We start from the raw sequence: 24,948 nt of genomic DNA, 5'->3' as shown, positions 1-24,948 counted from the left end.
TAATATTTCTCCTAATAATCTCAACATCACGTGCTGTGCTTTAACTCTTCTTCTTCCTTCAAGGCTGTTGTTTCTCCTTCCCCTCCTTAGCGAACCCAACCCTCCCTAGCTCAACGCCGCCGTCGCCACCGATTCTCGGTCGGAAACCCGCCTTCACCACCGATTCACGATCGGAACCCGTCGTCGCCACTTTCATGCACATGTCCGATGTCGGAAAATCCATAGAAAGAAACCAATCAAAAAACATGTTGGGAAAGAAAACAAAAATCATGACTGAACAAGCTGCCAGTTGGTCACGACACGTTTCCACGGTGGTCGGATTCTGACGGCGATGAAGAAGTGGGTACAGATGCTAGAAAAATGATGTTGAAGATGAACAGTCAACAAAACAAAAACTAAATCAAATTTTACATTTTAATTTATTTTCTTAGTTGGTGGAGATCTAATTCATAATCAAACAAAGAACTGATTTCGTACAAAACACAACAATTTTTTGTTTCACAACAATGAATTCATTATCAACCTTTTTTATGATGCGATGACTAAGAAAGCAATTGATTGAAAAATGAATTTCACCCTGAATTCCAAAATATAAACAGGTTCACTTAAAATAGGCATCGGATGTAAAAAAATTATTTATATATCAAATGAGATTCATAGAGTTGTTTTTTTTATCATCAATCCAGATGAAGTTAATTGTTGGAAATGGTGAGCAGATGAAGATGAAGCGGTTAGGAAGAATTAAAAGAAATGAGAGAGTAGAGAGAGGCTTATGTGTTGTAAAATGAAACTTTTTAATCTCATCTGTTTAGTTTTAATCCAAAGGCTGGAAATTCATTCTCATATTCTCACATAAAATTATCATTCTCACATGATACATCCTCTATATATATATATATATATATATATATATATATATATATATATATATATATATATATATATATATATATTAGAATAGAATATTGAGATTTTGGGAGGCAGATTTGGATATAAGAGAAAAATAAGTAGGTTAAAGATTTTTATAAAAGGGAAGAGCTAGAATGTTTTGTAACACAATATGAAATATTTTGGTAGGCAATCTAATATATTTTAGTACATGCTTTGAAATATATTTTGATACTCAATAATATATTTCTGCACTGAATAATATATTTTTGTACTTAATATAATATATTTTGGTACTCATTGAGATATTTAAGTACTGGATCTAATAGGTGCATTACTTGTTTCCAAAATTTCTCACTTATTAGTTGTAAACTATCTCTATAAATATAGAACTGACATGGTGCATTCTACACACCGAAATTCACAGTTGATGTTTCCTGTGCTTTTCTTCTCTTCTCCCTCTTTTGACTTGTGTTGACGAGTCTTTCTTCTTTTTCTACTCTCTTCTGTCCCTTTGGAATTAAGAGTGTTCTTAAGATTATAATCCCTCTTATGTTTAATGTTCTTTTAGAGAAGAGAAAGCGGTAGAGTCCTTCGTCGATCAATCCAAGGTAAGGGTGGGACTAGCCTTCAATAATTCTAAGTGTTTTAATTCTGAAAAATTGTATTTAACATGTTGTAGGTTTAGTTTTGAGGATTTGGGAATTAGGGTTAAAAGTGATGAATTGTTGATTATATGATTGAAACCTTGGGTAATCTTAACCACAGAGCTTGAAGTGAACTTTTGTTATTCTTGAGAACTTTTATGAAAAATGTGAGTTTTGTAAAATAATATTTTGGGTCATCTTTTATGTGGTTTTGAGTGCCTTAACATGTATAGAAATGGTTAGACAAGTTTTTGGATCAAATTTGTGCATAGAGAAGTTAAAATTCGAATTTTGGGGTAAAAAAATGGGTTTTTCCCGAGTTGCTCTCTGACAGCATGTCTTGTTTCATGTTCTTGCGTCTTTTTCACACATTTCTGTTTTGAATTGGCCTTTGGTGTAAACATGAAAGTTGTAGATAATTGAGTTAGTTTTCCAGTGACTTTGGTTTGACATGAAAATGATTTTTGGTTCTTGAGATATGATGAAAATACTCCAAGTAGGTCTTAATGAAATTTTATGAAAATACAGCATAACCGTTTATAAGTTAATCCAAAACTTATGGAATAATTTCAAACCTCAAAACTATAAGTACTAGGAGTTTAATTAAGGGGTTTAAGAGTATTTAACATGTGTTGTGATGGATCTAATTTGGTTGGACGTGAATATATTTGTTGAATAATTTGAGATACATATATTATGTGAATATTGTATGATATAGAAATAATGTTGTTCATGATTGATGATTTTTATGTATATGTTGATGAATATGATTTAATGTTGATAGTAATGTAATATATTTGTATATGCATTATGTGAATTATATAAGATCTTTAAGTTGATGTTGATTATCATTTGATGTTGTTATATCTTGAGATGTTTACGTGTTGCCTATGTTGTTGTTGTTGGTTATGTGAAATATTTATACGCCTTATGTGGAAAATGTATGATGTTTAAATTGTTGATACTTTTCATTAATATTGTTATGTTGTGAATTGCTTGTGTTGTTTCTGTTGCTGTTGAATATTGATCAAGTTGCAGGTGGTGGTCTAAGTTGTAAAGTTGCAAGTTGTCGTTCCAAAGTATTGGAGTCTTAAGTTGTCGATGTTGTCTAAGTTGTAAGTTGTCGTTCCAAAGTATTGGAGTCTTAAGTTGTTGATGTTGTCCAGGTTGTAAGTTGTTGAGTCTATGCATATTTATTTAAGTTGAGGGCTTGATGCCCTGGAGCCTTTGCTCAACACGTTGGGGCTTGATGCCCTGGGAGTATATTAATGCTCAGATAAGTTGAGGGCTTGATGCCCTGGGAGCCTATTTACGCTCAATACGTTGGGGGCTTGATTCCCTGGATTGGTACCACATGCATGATTAAGAAGTTGAAGTTGCATTGTTGAGTCAAAGTCGTTGTTGATGAGTTGTCATCCATGAGTCGTTAAGTTGTTGAGTTGTCTTCTACCCATGTGTTGTTAATGAAGTGCTTATGAAGATTATACGATGTTATGAAGCTATATGATGTTGATTATGATGTTGTTATGTTATTATGATGTTGTTTATGATATTGATTATAATGTTATGATGTTGTTTACGATGTTGATTATATGATGCTATTATGATGGTATATGATGTTGATTATGATGTTGTTATGATGCTATATGATGTTGTTATGATATTGTTAAGCGATGATTTTTATGAAGTGATGATTATGTTGTTATGCGATGATTTTTATGATGTCATGTTATGTTGTTATAAGATGATCTTTATGATGCGTTGTTTATGTTGTTATAAGATGATCTTTATGATGTGTCGTTTATGTCGTTATGAGACGATATTTATGTTGTGTTGTTTATGTTGTTATATGATGAATGTATATGATGTGGTGAATATGATATTAATGAGGACTAGAAGTTGATTGAGCTATTAATGAAGTACTATATGAAGAATTATTATTATTAATTGATGATGTTTAAGTTGTTAAATGCTTTTGATGAATTATATGCTTATTATTATTGAATGTGAAATCTCACCCTTTCTGCTTGGAAATGTTGCCCACCATGGGTAACTTGCAGGTAACCAAGAATAGTTGATTTCGTGTGAGATTTCTCTCTCGTGTGTCTTAGGTGCTCTGATACGTAATGGGATGAGATTTTGTTGTTGCTTTCTATTCCTTACGTATTATTTTATGAATTATCATGAACATGTTGTTGGAAGAATTTTAAGAGATTTTATGTTGAGGCCCTTGTGCCAAAGTTGTTTACAAGTTGAATAATTTCCGCTGCGAAGTAATAAATATTATGACGTTGAATTTTGAAGGATAAATAGTTATTTTATTCCGTTTATGATTTTATGAAAAGAAGTGTGACACTCCGTTTATGTTGAAATACTCTGATTTATATGTGAAATTTTTAAGTTGGGAAAACAGGGTGTTACAAATTGCATTACATTTCTTCCTATTGATTCTTATTGATTGCACTTCCCTCTATTGACTCTTCTGAATGTTTGCATTGCACTTCTCCTTGTTAATTCTTCTGATTGATTGCACTTCTCCTTATTTATTTTTCTAATTGATTGCATTTGAATTCTCCTTGTTTTTTCTTCTGATTGATTGCACCTCTCCTTATTGATTCTTCTATTTGGTTGCTCCTCTCTCCAATGACATTACTTTTTCCCTTCAAAGACTATAATGAATTTGTGCTCGCCAATCACTTTCTTCTTGTGTTCCACGTCGTACCAATGAAGCTTCCATCTTTGACGCTACCAGAGTTTGTTGATAACTCTCTAATCCCAACCATCATGTCCAGCAAGTTTATAGTATTAACACATAGATCCTTCTCACATTTGACTCTTTGTGATGTTTTGATTACGAAATTGGACATTCTTATCACACCATCACTTGCATCTTATGGTATACAACATCTAATGAAATACTTTGAGTATCCTGTAGTTAATTTTGTTCAAATTTCAATTATGAAGACAATAATGAAACCATGTCATGTTTTCTAAGGATTTTAGAATTGATATTAGTTATAGTTTTCGTTATTGTTGTAGTTTTTGTGATGAAGAATATACATATTGACAAAGACATAAGTGTTAAAACTCCATTGTATTTTTTTTATGCTTAAATATGTATTTGATCCTTGCAATTAGGAGTCGTTTAAAAATTGGTCCCTGTAATCGCTAATCCTGGCAATTTACCCTTGCATTGTTTAATCATTGAAAATTTCGTCCCTCTCCCCACTTAATCACTGCCACGCCACATGAAATTCCAATTCTACCCCTGAGTTTCCAATTCTTTCTTCAATATCTTGTCCTCTTCTTAAGGGCAAAAATGGAATTTCATGTGTGGCAGTGATTAAGTTGGTCAAATGACGAAATTTTAAATGATTGCAAGACTAGTTTGCAAGGATTAGCGAATACAGGGACCAGTTTTTAAACGACCCCTAATTGCAAGGATCAAATACATATTTAAGCCTTTTTTTTATGAGACTATGATAGGGCTGAGAACGGGTCGGATTCGGTTCTAAAACATCCTTTACGAGTTTTACTTTACTCAATGCCTTATGAGTTTTATTAATTCATTATCTTTGAATTGATCTTTTTTTTGTTACTCAATTTTAATCTCAACTTTTCTAATAGTTCGATAATGTTTAATATCAGCTTTTTGAATAGTCTACTACTCATTGAGGAAAATTAAAGTTTGTGTGACATTTACAAATTCTTCTAAACTTTAATTTTTGAAATATGAGACTTGCTTTTCTGGTTTATTTTTAAAAACTGGTGTATGTTACACTTGTTAATGTCACAATGGTGTACTGGTTTTATGTTGCAATATTGACAAAACAAGCGATGTGAAAAAAACAATACGGCGGTAAAGTATCAGACCATGTGATTACGTTGTTGGCTTAAATCATCCATCAACATGTGAAAAAACAAGAAAAGAACACGATTAAGATTGAAAATCAATCTAATCGACAAAACAGACTCTCACAAGGGGCGATGAGTGAAACCGTAGGAGAGAAAAATCGCAAAAAATTATTATTATTTATCTTTATATATATACACTATTGATATAAAGAAAATATCATATTTTGACTCTTTTGAGCTGATTTTTTTCCTTTCAAAATTACCCTTAAGTTTCAAAACAACTAACACATATAATAAACAGATAAGGGTAAATTCAAATATTAAAATAAAAGTATAACAAACACGATATGAAAAATGTAACAAATTAGATGAGGATATCTATACTTACTTTTTCATTATCTCAATTATACCTTTAAACAACCCTTTCCATCATAACGATCGGTGTTGGTGTTATTAAAAAAAAAGAATTCAAATTATATTGTTTTGTTATATTGTTGCTGTCATTGAAATTGATAATCATGGTTAGTTTGATTTATTATAACTTGAAAGCAAAAAACATTTATATTTTTATTATTAATCAAAATTAAAATTTCATAAAAACAACCGTTCATAATTTTCAAACATTAGCGCAGTAAAATAGCGAGATTATTTTTTGAAACAATTATGAATAAATTTTCAAAATTAATTAAATTTTATAAAATAATAAAAAATGCTAAAAGAAAATTAAGTAATTATATATATACATTTAAATTCATCAACGCTACTTAATAAACAATATTAATACTTTTTGAAAAAAAACATAAATGAATAAATAACTGTATTATATTTTGGGACACGATAAATAAATATATGATATAAATACCATATGCGGTCCTTTAAGTTATATGTTCGTTGCAAGTTACTCCTTTAAGTTTTTTTTTGTTAGAAATTGGTCATTTAAGTCATAAAACATGTGCATCATCATCATATTTTTATCAAATTCGATTAAAAAGTGTTTATGTGGAGATTTAATTTAAGTTGGTATGTCCGAATTCACCGTTCTCAAAACTAGAGTTCATATGCGTACTATTCAATCTTGATTTGAAAAAAAATTGCTTGTTTACTGGATTTATAATACAGTTGATGGAATATTTATGTGTAAAACTAGATTTAAATACAAAAATAAGAAAAAAAAATGTGCATAAGTAATCATATTAAATGTCATAAATATCTTCGAACCTACCACCTAAATATTAAGTTGTTCATAAATTTTTTTTTAACGAAGTTGGTTGTTTTATAAAAAAAATGAAGTTGACCGTAAAAATGGGTAACAATGTATTATAGCTTAAAGAACCCACTTTTAACAAAGAAAAACTTAAAAAGCTAATTTATAACAAAAAAAGATTAAATGACCAACTTATTAGAGACATCAAACTTAAAAAACAATAAGAGGTATTTGACCAATTATATATAAATGACAAAACTACTCGTGCCTTAAAAATTATATTTAATTCCTTAAAAAATTAAATTAGTCAAATACCTCCGATTCTTCTTTAAGATTGACGTCGTTTTATAAAAAAAAAAATCGAGTTATTATGAATATTGATCTAGGTGACATATGTTTAATTAATGTTTTTCTTAAGTTGCGGTTTGATTTAATTTGATTTGTAAAATAAAAATCGTAAACCAAACCAAAACATGTTGTTGAATAAAAAAATGATTAAATACATTCTTATCAAATGTGGTTTTTTGCGATTTCGATTTATCTTAGTTTAGTTTGTAATTTTTCTATTTAAACGATTCAATTTTAAAACGCCGCTGGTTCTATTCTATTTGTTTCTAAATACATTCTTATCAAATGTGGTTTTTTTCATGCATTTTTTTAAACTACCAATTTGGTCCTCTTTTCAAGGTCATTATCAAATTAGTGATGACTCTAGTAATATTTTAAAACAATCTATATCTTTGTCAAAAGTTTTTCAATTAGATCATTGTCTCTATGTTTTTGTCACACGATGAATGATTTAATTGAGAAACTTTTAACAAATATACAAATTATTTTAAAATATTGTCAAAAGTTTCACGATTAATTTTTTTTCTTCACATAACAAGAGACTTACTTGAAAAACTTTCGACAAAGACTAAATATATAGAATCTAATTTTTTCTTATTTTTGATATTCGAATAAATACACATTTTAAATTTACTTCTTATTATCAATTTATACTAAATGTTTAGTAAAAAAAATAATACTAAATAAATAGTGCATTTAAGCGATTCTGTCAATCTCGACAAGTGACCAAATTGAAACATTAACGGAGTCAAAAATTAATTTGACAATGATCTATAAAGACATATACCAATTTGATAGTTTACTCATTTATTATTATTATTTTTTTTTTGTAAGGAATATAAAATATTTTGAATGAAATGAAAATCTGAATTGAATGACTACAAAATCTATCTAAAAGTGAAAGAGGACACTGAACAGTACCGGCACACTACACCAGCGTTGGTTTAGTTTAGGTAATTTGTTAGGGTTCAGCCGTTGAAGGTGAAATAGGGTTTTCGATCTATATATAAAACCCTACAAACGACTCCTTCACTCTGCAAACACCTTCTTCTTCTTCGTCAACGATGAATGGTTGGAGAAGCCTCATTCTACGGATCGGTGATAAGAGTCCCGAATATGGAACTTCCTCCGACTTCAAAGATCACATTGTTCGCTTTCTTCTTCTCTCTTTCGCCTTTTCCGCTCAACTTATTCTTCAATTCGATTATTTGATTCTCCTAACGCGTTTTTTTCATAATTTTTCAGGAAACCTGTTTTGGTGTCCTTCGTCGTGAGCTCGACAACTCTCAAACTGAGATTTTGGAGGTAAGTACTCCATTTCTGATGCTTATTGTTGCTTCAACAATTCAAACGTTTTTAATTTGCCTCTTCTTTTTATAAGTGTATCACAATTTTTGACTGCTTCAAATAAGCGCTTCCTTGATAATTGATTTTGTCATCTACTTACAACTAGCTTTGATTTGTGTTTTATAAGTGTGTCACAATTTTTGACAAGAATTGATTCTGAGTGAATTGATTCTTGCTAAAGTTGCATGTAAAGTGATTTGTGTTTTAATACATTTATGTAAAAGTGAGTTGAATTATAAATTTGTGTGTTAGAATCAAGCTAAACATAATTTTAGAGTTAGAATTGCTTCTGGCACTTTGAAAAATACTTCCAAGGCATCTAAATTAAATGTGAAACCAAACACCCTTGATCCATTTTCTCTGTTGGGGAAAATACAATCACGAGTTGGTGCATGTTTGGATTCACAAGTGAGTTTGGCAGAATCATGACAAGCTACAGTGTTTTTGCAAAAGCTACAGTTTTCAAGCTTCAACAAAGTGGCCGTGCCACCTTGATTTGGTCGATCCACCGTTATTCCAAACATGCAATGAACATACTTATTTGCTTCTGAAATATGTATGAACATTGAAGCTCGATTAAAATGTAGAACTATAATATGTGGCAGGTTGTATAAGGACTTTCTAGTTGTCTTTCTGTATTTTTCTCTATTTTCAAATTAAAGTATTCATTATTTTTTATTTTGCTATCATATGTTCAGTGTGCGATGCATTCCATATTTTGACGGTGTCTAGTGTGCCTTATAAATTTTTATCTATCGTCTTTTTTTTTTTCTTCGTCACGACATGACACTTCAATGTTTGGTATCATGACATGTTTACTTTATTGTCTTCATGCAGTTCCTTCTTACATGTGCTGAGCAATTGCCTCACAAGATTCCTTTCTATGGAACCCTGGTAGAGATTTACTTCTCTCTTTATCTCTCTTGAACTGCAAATGACCTGCATTATTCACTTCACTGTATGTTCTAATATTTTTTCTGAATTAGGACATGTATGTAAGCGTTCATGCATGTTTCATAGTAGGACATGTATGTAAGTGTTCATGTATGTTTCTTAGATACAAGATGCTCTTATTATTTATTATTAGTGGGTATGTGTGTTTGTGTGTGCGTGTGTGTGTTTTCGAGGTTGATTTATATGTGTGAACATACTGTACTAATTTGATTAATCAGTATGAGAAATTGGTCACCACTAAGTTATGACAGTGGAAGTCTATCTAGTTATTTTGGGGATGATTTACATCAGAAATTGTCGTTATGGTATATGGTAGTTTATCTGATCAACCAAATGTGCTAACTTTCCCACCTTTTCCATGTACTAATTAATTTTCAATTGCAAACCTAATCAATTTTATATTGCACAAGTTTGTTACTTGGCTGCTCTGCGAATGTCAATTGTCCTTTAAAATTGAAACAAACATAGGAATCACTGCTATAGCTTATATATATTTATATGGTTAAATAAATTTATTTAAAGATCCATTGTTCATATTTTCTATTATTTTATCACTTAAGACCACATTTTAGTTAAATTTTATTATGTTCCCTGCGTCATGATGGATTTGTTTCACAAAATATGTGTATAATATCTAATGGACGTGCCTTTCAAAGTTGGAGTGCATATAACCTGCAGGTTTTTGAAAAACAAAAAGCTTTTAAAATTTTATAATGACGTGATATAGTAGAAGAAGCAACATAGTTTGTCACATTTTTTCGCTTTTCGAGTTATATTCTACCATTATTTGATGCATTTTGCAACAAATGCCAAATATTTCTATCGGTTTACTGTAATTATCCTGTTTCCAATTCTGTATCTTCTATTTTTTTCACATCTACTTACCATCCCAATTATGTATTATGAATTTCCTTGTACATCTCGAGTAGTTTCCAAATTCAAAATTTAGTTTCTGAGCTTCCTACGTTTCCTACTTATACATTTTATTCAGATTGGCCTGATAAACTTGGAAAATGAGGACTTTGTGAAAAGACTAGTGGAGCAAACTCGATCTAAATTTCAGGTTAGTGATTAAGCCACTGAGGCTACTATAATTCGTTTAACATTAGTTAATAATTCTTAACCTTAGGTTGCATATTAGAATTTGAAATTTAAATGTAGTTTTTTTTTCCTTCAGTTTTGACAACTATGTAGACTGCTTGCCAAATGGATTGTTTAGTATTTGATTCGGAAAGCTACTTTTATTGATTTTTTTTAAGGTTTCATATTTGTTAATGTTTGATCAAGTTAGGAGCAGAGGTTGTCACCATTTAATCCAAAACGGCCAACGTTGGTCGCAGGTGTATGACATGGCAGGTTTGATACTATATGCTATAAAAATATTTAGGACTAGGAGTGGGTATGATGGGTTGTCCATTGAGGTGCCATACCACCTGCCACAAGCGAAGTTGGAATCTCATTTTCGCTCCTTTGCATTCAACGGGCGTGCAACTTTTGGAGTGTTTGTGTTGTGACCATGTCTGTGATACAAAAACCATTTACTTCACCCAAAACACTCATTGCCTATTTCACATGCTAAGGTTGTCTTGACTAAGTGAAGTAGGTTCCCTACTCTCTCAAACTGCACTTGAATAGCCACAAAGCTCATCAAAATCATGTTTAGTCATCATACCATCCAAATTATTAACGAAATAAAGTTTATTAGTTTTCATAGAATTTGTAGTTAGGCCTAACACAAACCCACAAAACCTTGTGAGGTGAGGACTGCCCCCACTTATAAACACTTGTGCATGCCATCACTTATCCGATGTGGGACCCATATGCCCAACACTATTGGGCTTGGTGCGTGGATATATATGGTGGGTGACCCGATAGCGAAAACCTGATAGAAGGTGACCCGATAGGTCTTGGAGGAGACTTGGATACCATCTTAGAATTTTTGGTTGGGCCTACACAACCCCACAAATCCGGCTTGTGAGGTGAGGACCGCCCCCACTTATAAACACTTGTTCAGGCCATACTCTTATCCGATGTGAGACTCTTTAACAAGTTTCATGTGATATTGTCATTAGTAATTTCATATTTTAACTATGGCCACTGCATTTGCACTTCAATTCCTGGAAGGTGGTAAATAATGGGAGACTGGTGTAGTGATGTCTGGTGTAGTGGTGTCAGGAATCATCACGTATTAAGGGCACAACTTTAAGCTGTTGAATGTTCTTCAAATTTATTTTCTTAAATATGAGACTATGGACCATTCAACTAAGAAATAGGAGCATATAGCTCAAACTAACTAATGTTACTAATAGCCACAAAAAACAATACAAAGACGAGGATCCAGTTAGACAAAATTAAAGGCCATATAATGAGTTAATTTTTGCATGAAGGAGTATTACATTTTTCTTGCAGTGAACTGAATGTTTTAATTGTGACAATCAATTACTACCATGTTTATTTTCATTAATTTTTTATAATACGAAATTGACATCTTTTCTTCGCTTCATCCAAAAATACTCCGGTGCATTTTGGCCTGCCACCATTGGCTTGATTGACAATTCTGATTATTTTTTATTTTGTGGATTATTGGCAACTCTGATTTAGTCATTAATGATATGAAATTAGTGGGAGTTTTGCTTATGGTGATTCACTTTTCAAAGGTGTTTTAGTCTTTGACAAGAATACTGTAATAAATGCATGCGCGACCTTGTGACCAATATGCAACTAGACACCAACATTACCTCAGTTGACATGTTATCACATAACACACCTTTGTTTTCATCTCCATTGCGGTATGAGCTGTGATTAACATTGGCATTTTGATCCTTTTGTAATCAATGAAATCAGATTGATATGTTTAATTGGTGGTGAACCATATCTTTTACAAGTTTTTATGTGATGGTTTGTTTGATTTGATGGAACAATTTGACTTTCCTATTTAATGGTTCTTACCAATGGTTTTTAAATACATACCCTATCAATTTTGTATTTGTTCTTTCGCTCAAGATAAATGTCTATGTATACTGCTTTACTTTTGTTTTAATAATTGAATATAATAAGATATTTGAGTTTTACTTTGACATGTTAATGTCTCTGCCAAATCTCTTCTATGTTTCTCAGTTGTTGTTGTTGTTTGATTCTTAATTTAGGATGCTCTAGATACTGGAAACTGCAATGGAGTTCGTATTTTAATGCGGCTGATGACTGTTATGGTAAGTATTGCCATTGTTGTTTTTTGTAGAAAAGTAGTTTACTTTTACTGACTGTAATTGTTCACGGGTATATTCTATACAGTATGAGGTAGTTAGGAAGTCCTTCATTTTTTCACTATGGGTTCATTTTACTTCGATAAATGATTGTCTCCTGCTGCATTATCATTTACCTGCTCTTAAACTATTGTATAGTTGGCTTGTTATTCTTTTTGCCATCATCAATATTTTTGATATGTTCATGTACTTGTTGAGCTTATTTATTTCCTACTCCCTTGCAATTCCAAATATATTTACATTTTATTTTCTATTCTTGTTGTCTTACTATTGCTGTTGTCATGCTTTGTGGATTGTGTTTATAGTATATACAGCTAATTTTATTTTCGTTTTTTTGGTTGCTTTCTTTTAAATTTTTTAGATGTGCAGTAAAGCTCTTCAACCAAATTCTCTAGTGGATGTCTTTGAAATATTTTTATCATCAGCTGCCACAACAGTAGATGAGGAAAAAGGGAATCCTTTATGGCAGCCATGCGCTGACTTTTACATAACTTGCATTTTATCATGCCTCCCATGGGGTGGGGCTGAACTTGTTGAGGTAATTATATGATGCCACAACAGTATTCATACATTCCAAATTCAAAAAATGAAAATTACAGTATTCATTTCATTACTCACCGAATACTCTTTTCCACTGAATGGCATGTCATCTGTTCACAGCAAGTTCCCGAAGATATTGAGAGAGTAATGGTTGGTATAGAAGCTTATTTGAGCATCCGAAAGCATACTTCTGACTCTGGTTTATCCTTTTTTGAGAATGATGATGAAATCGAGAGAGATCTTAATAACAAGGTTGGCTTCTGTTTGCTAATACTAAATTACAAGTTATTTGTCTGTTCTTTAAGCAACGTCAATGTTATTACTCTCCTAAATGTAGCTTTTATATGATTTGGGTCTTGTTGTATCACATAATCGCATTTAGTGAAGGTATAACAGAACTTCATAAGTTTACCATACTGTCAAATAACTTTTTTTTTCCTTCAAATAACTGTTGAAAAATGAAAAAATGATTGCTTAGTTATTTTATGTCTATTTATTATCCCCTTTTATAAGTTGCTCAAAAGGGTTTAAAGCTTATTATTTTTGCTGGGCTATTTTTTAGGATTTTTTGGAGGACTTATGGGATAGAATACAAGTTTTGTCAAGCAATGGATGGAAAGTTGAAAGTGGTAAGTTTAATCGTTATTCAAATTTTAGCTGTGTATTTTAATGCAGTTAATCAAGTACATGATCGATAACTATATAAAGGAACACACTTCATCCAATGCATTACTAATATATGGGATATGTCACTTCAGAATGAACTAATATGGTTGAGCAAATCCATTTTGCATTCTCTTAAACATATTAAGAGCAGATGGTTTATGTCTATATGGACTGGGTCCCCTCATTTTATAAAAGTTCATGTGCAGAACCGCAGATAGTTTCTTTAAAGATTCAAAGAAATGTTCTTTTCTGTAAATTTTTCTCATTCTCATTCCAATTACAATGCATTTCCAGTCAATAGCTTAACTGGTTTATACGGCATATTGCATGAGCTGGCAATGGGTTCAGTTACTGACAACTATGTCAATAACTTAAACTGACTAGGCAATACTATGGTGTGCTACACTGCACAGGTCTATTGCGTATTCTCACATACCGCCCCTCAAACTTGCTTTGTATAACACAAGTCATATTGTTTAGTACAACTTGTTTATTTGACACATCACTTTGCTGTCTTCTTTTCTTGTTATATTTTGCGTCATGCTCATCAACTTTGTTTACATTTATTTCCTCGTGTTTTAATTCATTACCTGATTATGTTTACTGTTTTAATTGTTAGTTCCAAGAACCCATCTTTCCTTTGAAGCTCAGCTGGTTACCGGGAAGTCCCATGCATTTGGGACAGTAAGCTGCTCCAACTTACCAAACTCGCCTTATGTTCCTTCTGGGGTATCTTTTGGTAAAGAGAAGCATGAGGCAGAATTAAAGTATCCTCAAAGAATACGGCGGCTAAATATATTTCCATCCAGTAAAATGGAGGTGATTTGTCTTCTCCATGGCATTTGTCCTGCATGTTTGCACTAATTTCCTTTCTTTTAATCTTCCTTATGGAAACTTATCTCTTTTAACATTTGTTTGCTATGCACATGGGTTTTCATATTCAAAAACTAACTTTTGATTTTTTATAATGTTTACTCACTGATTGATAGTTTTTCTATTGTTTGAGACTGTAAAATAGTTGGTACATATTTTCTTGAAGCATTTATTTATTGATTTAATTTATATACACTGTCGTTGTAAATGTTTTTTAAACTGTCAATTAAACATAACCATTATATTATTAAAAAAATTTGACTTTTCACACATATGAGTGCTTTGTCGACAATGTAAATTTTTTTACACCGACAACATATGAAAATTAATCTCTTCATTTATCTGGTTTACAGTTTTTTGGCTTAGCCATAGTCTACAAAACTTCCAAATCTGATTGCAATGATGAAGCGATTTGTTCTGATGTACTTTGTTGTTAGTTGGGAAGGTTTCATACAGTCTGCTTTTGTACATCTCTCGTTCTTCTCTCTCTTCAAATCACAAGCATCAGACTGCTTTTTGCATGACGGGCCTGCGGATTATTTCTTTTACACATGAAACTTTTTTGGGGTTCATATGTTATTGTAATATTTAGGCTAGGTTTATATTAATTCGAATTTCACTTTTGCTAATCGCATAAAAGATTCAATAAAATAAATCTTTTGGATGACAGGATCTGCAGCCTATAGATCGATTTGTGGTGGAAGAGTATCTCTTAGATGTGCTTCTGTATTTCAATGGCAGGTTAGTATACTCTGCTAAATTTCTTTATATTAGAATATTAACAGTGATGATGTGGTTAGAATAGAGGTGCAAACAAGGAACATATTAAGATACACACACATCATACTCTGCCAATTTTGTCTAGTTAACTTTTATTTAATTTTAATTCCATGAGTGTTGTGGTAACATCAACAGAAATTTAGGGTTTTGTCCATTTTTTTTATTAAGAGTTTACTAGAAGCCGTTTGATCCTTTGTTTATACTTCATCTATTTTTTTCTTACACTTTTCGTGTTATAAAATGTTCTCAATGTATTTTTAACTGTTCTCATTTTTGGGTTCATGCAAAGCTAGTCGAAAGGAATGTGCTTCTTTCATGGTTGGTCTGCCGGTTTCCTTCCGATATGAGTACCTCATGGCTGAGACAATATTCTCTCAGGTAATATAGTGTAAAGTTGCAATCTCTTTTTCCCCTTTTGTGTGTAATCTCTGTGCTTTGACATTAGAAAGTTATTTGTAAATTTTAGAAGCTTTCATTGGCCCTCAACACGGGCCGTCAGAAGCTCAACCTTAAGATATTACTCTTCATTGATGTGTTGAGTAATGCTTAATGTCTAACGAATGTAAAAACAAAGAAAAGAAAGAAGCTTTTTCTCTTCTCTTAGTATAGGATGTCATAGCTTAGTGAAGAGCGTTTTCCACAAGTTTCCAAACTGCTATGCCATAAGGTGACATCATTCCTCATTTGCACTCTCAAGTGACTGTGCCTATATATGAGGATACAAGACTGGAGCTTTTGCATTGTACATGTGAAGTGTGACTTTGTCTCTACACCTTACTCAGGCGAGAATATTTTGGCCGTTGGTCTTGGTGATTGATTCTAGGAAGAAAAAGTTAGAGGCTATGAAGCATGGATACGGACACGGGACACGATAGACAGATATGTCGACACCGCTAATAATCTGAGAAAATCACATAATTCAGTGCAAGTATATGTGTCGGTGTCGGACATGACAAGTGTCCGACACCGGGACACACCTAATCCGAGGAGTGTCCGTGCTTCATACTTAGAGGCAATTTTGCAGAGATACTTTGTCCTATATGTTAGTGCATGACGTTATCAACCGTGGTAGCTATGCATGACGGACAACCACAAATTCTCTAGTGAGAGGGTCACTATACCACTGATCATAAACATACAACATGGTTTATACTACACACGTGTAATGAATTATTCAAAATAAATGGCATTTTTGGTCAAATGTCAGTCTAAACACATAATCAGAATAAAGAAGGAAGATGATGGAATATATTTAATGAAATAAGTCACTTACATATGACAACAATGCTATGTATGGTGCTATCATTGAGTCAATGTCTCCAATAAGAGCACCTCAATTTGGTATTAAAGATAGTGCTTCTTGGTTAGAATCACCAACCCATCTTCTTTTGAGTCTTCAAGTCAATCTTCATTTTACATTACATGCACAACTTTCATCTGGGTGGCTCTGAAAATCCCACTTGGATAATGGACTCTGCCATCTCTGTTGTTGGAAACCAAACCAACCCGTCTATCATCAGATATGATTTGTGATAGGAACAAGTGCTGTATGTTCATATAGCCGACTCACCTTGTGGAAAAAGGCTATGGTTGGTTTGATTATAATTAAATTGTTCAATTTGAACTAAAATATGTGATGCAAATTAAATGCACGGACATGTTTTACTTCATATTTTGATATGACTGAATTTTGTTTCCTTGTATTTTTTATTTGAATATGCCATATTATGCTGACACATTTAATAATTTTAAGAACAATAATAATAATAATCATAATAATAATACTCTTGCTCTGACTCTTGCAGCTGCTGATGCTTCCACAGCCACCTTTCAAACCAGCGTATTACACATTGGTTATTATTGACCTTTGTAAGGTACTTTCTAGTCGACTTAACATTGCTGACTTTTTTTCTCAATCATTGAGGGATTGTTTTTCTTTACAATACTTGTTTCTTCTTTACAATTTTATAAAGATTTCAATCAATTTCACTTAATGTTCGGTGCTGATTGCTTTCTAATCTTGTGGCTATGCAATAGGCTCTTCCTGGAGCTTTTCCTGCAGTTGTTGCTGGAGCAGTTCGCGCTCTCTTTGAAAAGATTGCTGATTTGGATATGGAGTGCCGAACAAGACTAATCCTTTGGTTCTCACACCATTTGTATGTTCCAACTTTCTGCAATTTCTATTTCAGGATTCATTCCTCTTTTGAGACAACATGCAGCTATTCATATTATTATGTTTTATGTATATCTTGTTTTCCTCCCTTTTCCTTCGCTAATAGTCTCCACTTTAAAAAAAGTCATGTCTAAGCTTCCATTGAGTTTATTTGCTAAAGTTGCAATAGTTAAATTGTGTAACTTGTGGTCCGACAGACAATATTCGTAATTCTTACATTAAAATTCATTGCACCGGCTATGTTAGTTAGTACTTATGAAATAGGTGAAGTGAAACTGTTTTATCTTATCTTACTCCCATTTCATGCCAGTATGCATCAAAATCTCAATCTTATTTCAATGAATCATAGATATTTTTCCTTTCTAGTAAAAGAAAAATAATATGCGGTGCCATGGTATACATCAACAAAAACTGCAAAATGAAGCAATTAGTTTATTAACTGCAAAATGATCAACTAGTCATTAGTAATTTAGCTCATACTCATCACAACCTTTCTTCATTGATCTTCAATACAACTCATTCAACTAAATGGCCAAAATAAATGGGAAAAAGGTCAAAGTTCAACTCAAGTAACTGAATTGAAGTTGGGAATCTCAAGCTGCAGATCTGACATTTGTAGACTCTGATCCATGCTTCAATTTTACTGGAATGTCCTTTTCATAGACTGTTGGAAATGATGATTGTCCATCGTTAATGATCAAAGGACTGAATTTATAAAGGGTACTGTTACTCAAATCATAATCATGACTTTTTTTTTATCTCTCTGCTCTGTGATTTGTATTGGTCAAAAAGAAAGCGAGATTTTGTGGCTTAACTTATGAGGAAGTTCAGAAATGGTTCTGGTGGTTCAGTGATGAGGTGGTTGATGTTTATATTGGAGCTTTTACTCAGCCTTTACCACTGTTTTTTGCATTTTTCAAGAGCATGGGATGAATTTGTTGGGGGAATAAATGCGTGTATTGTGTTTGAGTACCCCTATACATATAATTGATATTTATGAGAAATTGGTGGTGATTGCTGAGGTAGAAAGGTTTATGATAATGTTGATGGATAAAATGGGAATACTTGTTGGGATATATAGCTTATAGCTCTGGCATAATGAGGACCGAATAACTGTTTCTTTCATTTACTTTATCTAGATGAGTGTTGAGCAATGGACTAACATGCATGGGCAAACTAAAATATTTTTTTACCAGTTCTATTTAATTTGTAAAGTGTAAAGTTGCATCTTTACTCTCTAGTTCATTCATGTTCAGATTGATTGATGGTTTCTCTATTCAGGTCAAACTTTCAGTTCATCTGGCCTTGGGAAGAGTGGGCTTATGTGTTAGATCTCCCGAGGTGGGCCCCTCAACGTGTCTTTGTTCAGGAGGTTTTGGAGAGGGAAGTTCGCTTGTCATACTGGGACAAAGTCAAACAGGTAATTATTCATTACTGCATTGCCACTTGCGGTTTGTTGTGTGGTTATGGTCCGTATTGGAAAATTATAGAAGAGTTTGGAGTATGGAAGTCTCACTATAGATCTTTGTTGTTTATGATAAGCAATTAAATGAATAGGCTTTAGTCTGGTTTCATGAAATTGTCATATTGATATTTCCAATGGTACCTTTCATTATATTTTGTATAGAGCATTGAAAATGCACCTGGTTTAGAAGAATTGCTTCCTCCAAAGGGTGGACCGAATTTCAATCTTGGTGCAGAAGATGGTAAAGAAAACAATGAACACCTGCTGTCTGGACAGCTCAACGACATGGTTAAAGGGAAGGTACCTGTCCGTGAAATAATCTCATGGATTGATGAAAGTGTGTTTTCAAATAATAGTCTAGAAGTTACACTCAGAGTTGTCGTACAAACTCTTCTCAATATTGGATCCAAGAGTTTCACTCACTTGATAACTGTATTAGAAAGATATGGGCAAGTCATTTCAAAAATATGTCCTGACGAGGACAAGCAAATTATGCTGATAGCTGAAGTCAGTTCTTTTTGGAAGAGTAACACCCAAATGACAGCAATAGCGATTGACCGAATGATGAGCTATAGACTTGTATCAAATCTGGCTATTGTGAGATGGGTCTTCTCAGAAGAAAATGTCGAGCAATTTCATACAACAGATCGTCCATGGGAGGTACTTAATCTAGCTCTTATCGATAATTCATTTGTGTTCTTGTCTACTATACAGTGATTTGGAATTATGTCTTTTGCTTTTGATTGTATTTTGGCATGGTCAGCTTTGGATGACTTAATTCTTTTTATCATTTTCAAGTGCTGGAAGCAATACATGTTGTTGTTTGTGTTTTGATCATGATGGTTAACCAAATCATAACATATTTAAATTGTTTGATCCTTGCCATACATACTTTATTTTGTAATTGCCACCTTGTTTTTCATCCAACAGGTTCTTAGAAATGCAGTAAGCAAAACATACAACCGTATTTCTGATCTAAGGAAAGAAATAACATCTCTTAAAAGGAATATTTCATCAGCTGAAGTAGCTGCCAATGAGGCAAAAGCAGAGGTAGATGCTGCAGAGTCAAAACTAGCACTTGTGGATGGTGAACCAGTTATTGGGGAAAACCCTGCAAGGTTGAATAGATTGAAATTGCGTGCTGAAAAAGCAAAGGATGAGCTGGTATCTATTCAAGAATCTGTTGAAGCTAAGGAAGCTCTTCTTGCCCGAGCAACTGATGAAAATGAGGTAATTGATGTAAAATTTGCAATGGTTAATAGTCTGGAGACACCTTTCCTCATCAAAGGTGACACTTGAAATGCCACTTCCTTCTTTTTGGATATAATTTTATTATGCTGATGTACACTTGCCATTTAGAAATGCTTGAAAAAACCATGTAGGTTATTTATACACAATTCCATATCTAATGTGGTTAATTTGGCAAAATTGCGATAAGAGTGCAGAAAATGATATATTATAAAACGGGTGGTAAGTATGCAATGATGGGAGAAAGTAAATCCTCCTTAGCAGTTAAAGAAGGTAAAATAGAAACCGGATAACCACCTAACCACTTCTATATTTTGTTTGCTGTATTGTTTTAAGGCACTTATAATAGCATATGACTTTGTATTTTCTTCACTTTCATTTGTAGTTGCCACTTGTCTCTTCTACTCATTTGATTTATAATTTGGTTTTGGTTCGAGGGGTCGCTGACCCATTTAATTTGAATTGCCTCTTGAAGTTTTGTTTCTCATAGTATTTTCCTTCCATTGGTGCCTATTTGTTCACACAGGCATTGTTTCTCTTGTTATTCAAAAGCTTCTCAAATGTATTAACGGATCGCCTTCCCAAGGGATCTGGAGCTAGAACACTTCGTGAATGGAAGTCTACACAAGTTGAAGAGATGGCAGTTGACCCTGAAGAGTCGTCAACGATGGAATTAGACAATGAGAATCAGATACCTCAAAACAGGTTCCGTGTCTGTCCTTATCTTACCAAGATAGATATTGCACAACCACCAAATTACATCTTGTGGAAAATACTATTACTATGTATTAACTTTGGCTTCTTAATCTATTCTACAGTCAGTCAAATGGTGGGAAGAAAAGTGCTGCTTATAATGTAGGTGAAAAGGAACAGTGGTGTATCACTACTTTGAGTTATGTGAAGGCCTTTTCTAGGCAGTACGCTACGGAGGTAATGTTTATTTAAGTGCTTGCACGTGAATTTTGAACATAATCGTAGTAAGTTATGAATTCAATATAAACAAAACTTTGCAACTTACACCTCTTTTTAGGTGATTAGATTGCTTCTCAAGATTTGTGTAGTACTTGTGTCACATAATTATATTTTATACTTTGTTTTTGCAAATATCCAAATCAATCTAATCTTTCTGCACATCCTGCCTATTGTCTGCTCAATTGTTCTAGTAGCATCCCTGAAAAAGATTTCTTTTAGTTTTACATTTCATTTGTATTGTTTATGCAGATATGGGCCCATATTGAAAAGTTGGATGCAGAAGTACTAACAGAGGGTGCTCCTCCTCTTTTTCGATCAGCTGTTTGCTTTGGTCTTCGAAGACCAATTAACGAGGCTTGATCAATTTGTTATTAATCGTCTGTTCTTTTTTCTGAACTAGTCTAAATCTATTCTTTGATCTGATGGCCAAGTGTTTCCTTAGTTGATCAAAAGAAGAAAGATGTATGCTCTTGTGTTGTAAATGACAAGGTTTGTATTATTAGAAGTTTAGATTATGATGGGACTTGAGTACCTCTGTATATTGTTGATTTCGATAATAGGTACTAATTGGAACTAAATTTATCGAATTAAGTTTGCATCACCTGTTGAGGTTCAAACCGGCAAGTAAAAAAAAAGAAGAGAGCCTAAGTAATGTTTTGTTGTATACATTGTGATTATTACTAGACTCAAACGTCCGTTTATATGGTTTATATTTGTACCAAACACCTTGCCGGATTTAATTTAGAGTAATGATATTTTTACATTTATTTTGTGACAATTTTTCGGACAACTTATTCTCTCTTTTTATTGGTCAAATATAATAGAGAGAAAAAAGAAGAGAAAGAGTAAAGAGTATGAGAGAAACTTATATTTGACCACAGGCTGGCCGAAGTATATTTTTGCATCTCTACACATCCTACCCTATGCAAAACAAGGGTTTCAAGCACCTAAATTTCAGATACCATTTAAAAACAGATTAAAAATAGAGATATCTTCACACATTAACAAGTTAAAACCGCTTCATTCAAACCATTTTTGTTTTTAAGGTAGAAGACAAGTAATGTAAACCTGGTTCAACCAAGATCCTTCCCAAGTGCCATAGGTCACATACCGACTTGCTCCTTGATTGCTCTACTTGTCAGCCCCCCCTATCTGTCAAGAAATCAAAATGCCCCATCCATGGCTTTTGTCCGATATATCTGCCCTACCACTACGACTAGTAACTCTCATTAAGTCACCGCCTATCAAATTCACATGGAACATATAGTATCTCAATTTTTGAGAGACTAGTTGATAATAATAATATCTGTTAAACGTCATTGTGTTGTGAATTTACCCTAACTCGGCACATTTTTTGGTCAATCTATGCATTTTGAGACACCTTTTATCATGCATAATGTATGGGCGATCCCTGCATGCAACATGACAGAAGAATATTATGTTTTTGAAACCTTTTATTTTTCTTTCTAAAGCTTTAGTTGAAGAAGAAAGCAATTTTTTTGGAGGAACAGATTGTGTCCTCAAATGTTGTAAGGGCTGCCTTCCATGAAAGGCATCCTTGACAGTTTCCAGCTAGATTTTACTGCATTCCATGAGAACGTCTTGACAGAGAAAAATGCTGAATGACAAGACCTAAGGTTTTTCTTGTTCTAGAGAATTGAGTTTTGTCTTTTGCAATTCTTCAACTCATACGAAAAGACTTTGTTAAAAAAACAAAACTCACGTGAATACATAGAGTAGACACTTGTTGGTTTCTGCACTGGTCAATTCCAAAAAGAGAAATTATGCAGCAATTGGATAGCTTTATCGATTTTTTCCCCTGTAGCTTTACTGGAAATTGCTGATATACATCTGTTATATACGGCTTGTATTTTATTTACTTCTCATAAATTTCAATTCAATGTACTTTTCCTAGATTTCTGGGATATATAATATATTTCAAGTAATATGACGTGAATATTGATTCTATTTTCTTCTCCCTTTATTTGATAATACTATTGTCATTTACTTTTAGTTTATTTTTATTCTCTCATTTTTCCTCTCTCTTCTAAAGATTTTGATGAATCTTGAAAATTAGGATACACCATTGAGTAAGGAATCACCAATCCTTTGCAACCTCCAAATGTATATTCCATTCTTTTATAGTTTTATTCATTCAACGTTTTGGGACTGAAGCTTTCTTTAGTTCATATTCTTTGAAGGATCAAACAAGAATTGAAGTAGGAAAAGTAATATTTTCAATGCATTTCTTTTGGTACCGTGAACCAACCATCACTTTCATTTTTCGTCAAAAAAAATTCATCACTTTCATAAATTAGACTAAATAACAATTATTCTTTTATTCAAATCTTCGATCCACATAAAAAGCTTTTTTTTTTTCCTATCACTTTCATGGACTCTTCATATATTCATTTAGAATTAGACCTAGAGTCCTTATGGTCTACCTCGACCGATAATGCTGATATTGTTAGACTATATACTTTTACCAGAGACGACACAATTGTATATGTAAATTTAAGATAGTTTTTGTCATTTTATCTCCAGATCAGAAAAAGAAAAAAATATGAATTGGACCGTGGATGATCCTAACGTTTTTAGAAGAGAAAAAAAGGCAAATATTAGTAATTCATCATCCATCGGCCTTAAATATAAGCCAACAATCAAATCTATTTGATCTAACTGAAGAACAAATACATTTAACTTTTTGTTTATTCGAGTAAAATATATTTGACTTATATTTATATTTAAAATAAGGAGAATGCTAAACGGTGTTATTAAGACAATGGTTAAGCAACTAAAACAATCAACTTTTTATTAAAAATAATGTAATTATTACTTAATAAAAAATCAACACTTATATTTTAAAAAAAAATTATTTGTAAATTTCTTAACTAAAAATATTGGTTAGCAAAACTTTTAAAATTAACCAACATCTTCGAACATTATCTCAATCTACTACTCAAACAAGCGCTCATACCATAACTTTAATTTTTGTTTGTCTCTTGCTCTGGAACATTCGGTGCAGACCATGCTGCAATCTATTTTGTCATGCGAGTCTCACATCACATGATGCCGGTGATTTTTCAATAGAGATAACTCACAGTCACACTCATTTTGGGTAGCATTTAGGTGCCATTGACTTTTGGTGTAATTAGTGTCATTGGTATCTTTGTGTCTATCTCTCTCTTAACAACCCACTCTCTCATTTAAATAATTTATTTTAATTATTCATTCATCATTTTCTCTCATCTAAAATGAACCTATGTCACCGATGACACCAAAAAACTATGACATCCAAATATTTCTTCATTTTAAATTGTGATTGCTTTTACTATGGCAGTCACAATCATAATTTTAAATTGCAAATGTCAAGAGTTCTAGATCAGATAAGGTGATGATCTGACAATGTGTTTATAAGTGTGGACAATCCTCACCTAACAAGCCAGTTTTGTAGAGCTGTGTTATGCCCAACCACCATTTTTGATATCAGAGCCTCTCCAAAATTTATTGGGCCACCTGCTATCAGGTTTTCGCTATCGGGCCATCCACCATTTATGTCCCACATCGGATATGTGATGGTCTGACAATGTGTTTATAAGTGGGGACAATCGTCACCTCATAAGCCGGTTTTGTGAGGTTGTGTTAGGCTCAACCACCATTTCGAAGTGCAATCTACAATGAAAATTGTGGCTTATCTGCTGCATTTGTCCATAATATTATTCTGA

The 24,948-nt window shown here is 32.7% G+C and overlaps 1 protein-coding gene across 1 annotated transcript; it reads left to right on the top strand.

Moving 5' to 3' along the window:
- The first annotated feature begins 7,832 nt into the window (after positions 1-7,832).
- On the top strand, positions 7,833-21,900 carry LOC11429115 (nuclear cap-binding protein subunit 1). The gene is made up of 19 exons (XM_003624435.4): positions 7,833-8,090; positions 8,188-8,247; positions 9,127-9,183; positions 10,235-10,306; positions 12,390-12,452; positions 12,868-13,044; positions 13,167-13,298; positions 13,609-13,675; positions 14,332-14,531; positions 15,256-15,326; positions 15,659-15,743; positions 17,171-17,239; positions 17,403-17,521; positions 18,820-18,958; positions 19,166-19,663; positions 19,934-20,233; positions 20,778-20,956; positions 21,070-21,181; positions 21,473-21,900. The coding sequence occupies exons 1-19, from the start codon at positions 8,007-8,009 to the stop codon at positions 21,581-21,583; spliced, it is 2,595 nt and encodes an 864-aa protein (XP_003624483.2). The 5' UTR covers positions 7,833-8,006; the 3' UTR covers positions 21,584-21,900.
- The last annotated feature ends 3,048 nt before the right edge of the window (positions 21,901-24,948 follow it).

The sequence above is a fragment of the Medicago truncatula genome, chromosome 7 (genome assembly GCF_003473485.1).
Source record: "Medicago truncatula cultivar Jemalong A17 chromosome 7, MtrunA17r5.0-ANR, whole genome shotgun sequence".
Lineage (NCBI taxonomy): Eukaryota > Viridiplantae > Streptophyta > Magnoliopsida > Fabales > Fabaceae > Medicago > Medicago truncatula.
The sequence above is the reverse complement of the archived record's forward strand: the minus strand, read 5'-3'. Positions and strand labels throughout refer to the sequence as shown.